Source organism: Austrofundulus limnaeus, unplaced genomic scaffold (assembly GCF_001266775.1).
Source record: "Austrofundulus limnaeus strain Quisiro unplaced genomic scaffold, Austrofundulus_limnaeus-1.0 Scaffold8, whole genome shotgun sequence".
NCBI lineage: Eukaryota > Metazoa > Chordata > Actinopteri > Cyprinodontiformes > Rivulidae > Austrofundulus > Austrofundulus limnaeus.
The window spans coordinates 4,002,929-4,007,792 of NW_013952410.1; the positions used below are offsets into that span (position 1 = coordinate 4,002,929).

The window sequence follows — 4,864 nt, forward strand, 5'->3', positions numbered from 1 at the left end:
TGTGTGTGTGTGTGTGTGTGTGTGTGTGTGTGTGTGTGTGTGTGAGTGTACTTGTATTTGTTACCCTTTTAGGACCGTTTCTGTTATACACACCTACCTTGTCAAGACCAATGGTCCTTATGGGGACCAAAAATTGGTCCTAATATGGTGGCAGTCCATTTTTTGGGTTGGAGGTTAGGGTAAAGGGTCAGGATTAGGCTATAGAAATGACTGGAAATGAATGAAAGTCACTGAACGGTCCTAATAAGGATAGAAATACAAACGTGTGTGTGTGTTGTGGGGTTAGCTGAAGATCAGACACTCAAAGACAAAATGTTGCTCCTACAAAGGCTGAAAATTTTCTGCAAATTTCCAGTGAAATATAAACCTTTTTAAAACCAGCRCAAAATCATTCTTCATATATTCTTTAGACTCCGACTGGCTTAGATCCAGGAAATATGGAACAAAACCCGATCCTGTAATGATTTAACACGGATGCACAATTCTAATATGAATTTGGATGATTTCTTATTGTGAATTCTCTGCCTTTTGTCATAAATGCTCAAAATAAYATCCATTTTAGTAGCTGGGGGTGAAATAAATAAATGTTGTAGCTTCTCTAAGATGTCAAGCAGACAGAGAWGAAAGAAATGCGTCTCGTAGCCAAAACGAGTGCAAATGTGGAACAGAGGTGTCAGTAGGTTACCTGCTCTCAAACACTTCGTTATGGAGGTAGTCTTCAAAGGTCTTGCGGTATTCGATCTCCAGCTGCTCCTTCTCTATCTGCCCYTTCGTCAAGGGACAGGTGCAACATTTGCCCTCCGAGGTGGAGTCATCCGTGTGGTTCCACTTCTGCTCCTCCTCGATGTCCAGGTAGGTCGGGATTCGATTGGGTGGCTTCATTCCTGCAGGTGAGAGTTTGAAATGAGGGGAAAATCCAGACAAAGTTTGGTTCTAAAGAACTYCTCAGATACCGACCCTGCAGGCAGTAGTCAAACTTGTAGAGGTCGCTGTCCTCTGGCTGCTTACGACAGATGACCCGGTAGTGGGTGATGTTGCCATTCGGGCTGTTTGGAGGTTTCCACTTCAGGATGATTTGAGACGAGGAGTTGGAGGATGAGATGGGGTCCAGAGGTACGGAGGGCCCTGGAGGAGCAGAAAGGAAATAGTGAAACAACAACTGAATGAGAAAAGTCGACCCTAAAATAATATTTTAAAAAGTGCGTTTAACTTACTGAAAGCATTGGTGCGAACATAAATAATTTCACTTTTGGCTCCAGAAACTTGACGCTCATCGGGTGCAGACAGCTGGGTTTTGACCATGATGGCATACTGGGTCCAGGGTTTTAACGGCCGGATCAGGTACGCCGGATCGTCTACCTTCTTGTTATCAGTCGGGCGAGGCGGCGGGTCAACATCGGCGATCACCCAGCTGTTTGAGCCACAGGCGTCCTGTCCATCAAACTCTGTCACGTTCCTGTACGGACTGCAGGGAAAACAAAACAAAAAAATTACAAACTGGGATGCTGTTGTATGTTTCTCAGGCTGTTCTTTTGAGAAGTCTAAAAAGCAGCAAAAAGACAAAGTCTGGTGAGTAAATTTTATTACAAATCAGCAGAAATCCAACTTACGCCTCTTTGTACAGGACCATAAACCCCAGCAGGTCTCTGAAGTCTGCCGGCCAGAACGGGGTCCACCTCAGGATGATCATGTTGTGTGAGGTCTTGACGGAGGTGATTTTCAGAGTCTTTGATTCACCTAAGAAACAAATACAGCTACATACTCAGAACCTGTCTTTGTTCACATCCAAAAAGATCACAGAGGAGTTTTATTTTAACTCGGACGCAGTTTGAATTTGTTGATAAAAACAGTTAGAATTTGTATTTAAAATGTAAATTCATTGCATTYAAAGTGGCCAGTGTGTGTGAAAAAAAAACAAACGACACTAGCTCATGCACAGTACCCGTCACAAACATCGATGTCATGGTAAGAACAAATGTATCGTTACGCCCCTAATATATTTTAAACGTGCTCGTTCAGTTCTCTTACAGGAAGCTTGGTCTCCATTGGTGCGCAGAGCGATGTCATTCTTCTGGTTGCGCTCTTTGGTTCCAGTGACCTCTTCCATTTTKGTGATTTCCGCCATGCAAAGCTTGGAGTTGAAGTGGAAGAACATGCGGCCACGTTCTATCGTCAGATTGTGTTTGGACCAGTCCCACAGCTGGTGGAGGTTCTGGTTATCCAGTGCGTAAAAGCCGTAGGTACTAAAATAGGTAAGAGAAAAAATAAATGTTTAATCATAGAGCAGAAGATAAAAGTGCAGTGTTCGTTGTTATGCTGACGATATTCAAATTTATCTTTCTTTTAAATCAGATGTCTCTGCCCATGTTTGGATCAATCACTTCTCCATCACAGAGTCTCTGCAGTCTTTTAAATCCTGCTTGAAAACTCACCTTTGAATTCAAGTTCAGTTTGAGTTCCATAAGAAATTTGGAATTGTGCGTTTTTTATCTCTTTTTAGTAAGTAAGTMAGTAAGTAAGTAAGTAAGTAAGTAAGTAAAGTTTTATTTTTGAAGCGCCTTTCACAGAAATATATTCACAAGGTGCTGTACAATCATCAACAGTATAAAATGGTGGAAAGAATAAAATGAAACAGAAAATCATAATTAAACATAAGCAATGAAAATTGAAACATCAAATCAAGAATTTCTAAAATTGTAAATCAATTTTTTTTGCCTTTTTTATTCCATTCAAGTTTTTAACTGTATGTTTATCCTCCTTGTGAAGCACTTTGATCAACACTTGTTTTTAAACTTGCTGTATAGATAAATTGGTTGATTCAGTGTGACAGCAGAGAAAAAGGACTTACTCTCCTTCGAGTTGCTCTCCTTTGATGAGGCGCAGTTTTCGTAAGAAAGAGAGGGAGACCAAGGCGTAGGCTCTGCGAACGCTCAGGTAACCTTTGATTATCTCAATCTGTCCCAAACTAGCCTCCAACTCAGAAGCTATGTTAGCTGAAAGTTAAAAACAATAAATAAAAGCTAAAAGGTGCAAACACTAAAACACAGACCCTGAAGCCTTCACAGCAGGGGTTTATGGGTAATAATACTTACTTCCTCCTCGAATCTTGATGATCATGTTGCCCTCAATAATAGTGCAGCCTCTTAAAGCCTGGGCTGAGGTCACCGAGTCGATCGTCTTGTCTCCTTTACACTCTTTGGGACAGGGACCCTCACATGGTTCACACATCAACCTGCACACGCACACAGCCACGCACAAGCACACACACAAATGGCCAGAGATTAGATCATTTACTTTCTAATGAATCAGCTCAGCGATTAGTGTCTGAATCTGATGTATCGCAAAGCACTTTCTCAGTTTGCCTTTGAAAGGAGAGAACAATTAAGCAGTTTGTTTTGAGTTATCAGAAACAGAACAAACAGAGCCGACGTGCTTGAAGCAGGAACGCCGGGCAGCGTTTTGGCGTGACGTTCATCATGACCACAGCTGACATGGGAGATTCAGAACAAGGCTGAGTCTGTTCAGTGGAATTCATTTTTTAAGTATTTAGTTTCTCCACTCATTCCTATCATCTTTTGTTCTGTTATGAAGCAGATGTGACAAATATACAAACTGACTCTGCCGTGTTGCTTCTCTAGTTTTTTTTTAAAGCTGAATGAATTTTGTGCTAAAACTCAAGACACACAGAAATCTACTTTGTGATTTTGCTCATGTTTCTGACGGAGAATCCCTCTTATTAATTTGAAATCTGACCATAAATACATAAACGACTAAACAGAACATCAGACTATACCGTCCTGCTGTTATACAGAGGCAGCAGGCACAAACAACCAGAACAGCAAGGCTAAAGCACCAGCTGCAGTTCCCAACAGGCTGTTTCCGTCTCTCAGCTCAGACCGTGACGTCCTGCCCCTGCAAACATGCAAGGACTCACGTACCCATGCTAACTCCCGGTGCCATTAGGYCTTGATACTGCCTTTCAGGAAATCTGCTCACAAGGGGCACGTCTCGTACGATGAGGAAGTCRGGTGCACGCTGCGCAGACAGTTCACTCTCTTTATTCCACCTAAAGCCTTTAACGTTCCAACCACAAAGATCTGCTTAGGCAATTAAAAAAAGTTTTTGGGAAAAATTGCCACTGATTTATCATTGAAGGGAAAAAAAGAAAGTTGGATCAAATTTTTCTTATAAAAAAAGGCCTTAAATCAGATGAAAGCAAGATCAATGAGAGCATGTAGGAGCAATCAAATCAGTGATTCAACTCTTTTTTTTATAATCTTCTTTCCAGGACACAAGGTTACCCAAACTGTGCCCCCACTTTCTTCCTCTAGAAACAAAGCTGTCCTCAAAATGTCACTTAGTATAAAGACCTGAAAACTCCCGCTGGTGCTGCTCAAACAGTCGTTTACGCTCTCTGTGCCTCTTAGTTCAAACTTTTGATAAATCACTTCAATCAAAGGCCAACTCGTGGGCTGCCAACAAAAGTAACAAGCTCTCCAAAACAATGAATAACAACATTTTGAAGGGTATGTTATCTGGCTGTCTGGCCTCCAGATTGAAAGTGGAATATTCAAAAGTAACGCTCTAGTTGCGGCGCAGAAAAAGGGGGGGGGGGGATGTTTTGGACTGTTGTACTGAAAACACAGACACACAGGCAGACAGGCGGGCTTCTTAAAGCGACAGGCGTTGATCTGAACTCCGTGACTCCGGTGTTCTGTTAGAGACATCCCTGAGCAGAGGCGGCAGCAGCTTCCGCCCCAACCCTGACAGAACCACAGACCGTGTGCTTGTGTGTGGAACGCAGTCAGGTTGATCCAAAAAAGAAGGAAGGAAGGAAGGAAGGAAGGAAGGAAGGAAGGAAGGA

The 4,864-nt window shown here is 42.3% G+C and overlaps 1 protein-coding gene across 1 annotated transcript in view; it reads right to left on the reverse strand.

The window, feature by feature from the left end:
- The window catches only part of LOC106511880 (insulin receptor), a gene marked incomplete at its 3' end in the record, with an annotated part of 79,145 nt that overhangs the window by 9,042 nt on the left and 65,239 nt on the right, over positions 1-4,864 (reverse strand). Inside the window, 7 exon segments of the mRNA XM_014000609.1 lie at positions 686-884; positions 958-1,125; positions 1,215-1,465; positions 1,611-1,737; positions 2,029-2,243; positions 2,849-2,993; positions 3,093-3,232. Of these exon segments, the coding sequence (XP_013856063.1) occupies positions 686-884; positions 958-1,125; positions 1,215-1,465; positions 1,611-1,737; positions 2,029-2,243; positions 2,849-2,993; positions 3,093-3,232 (1,245 nt within the window).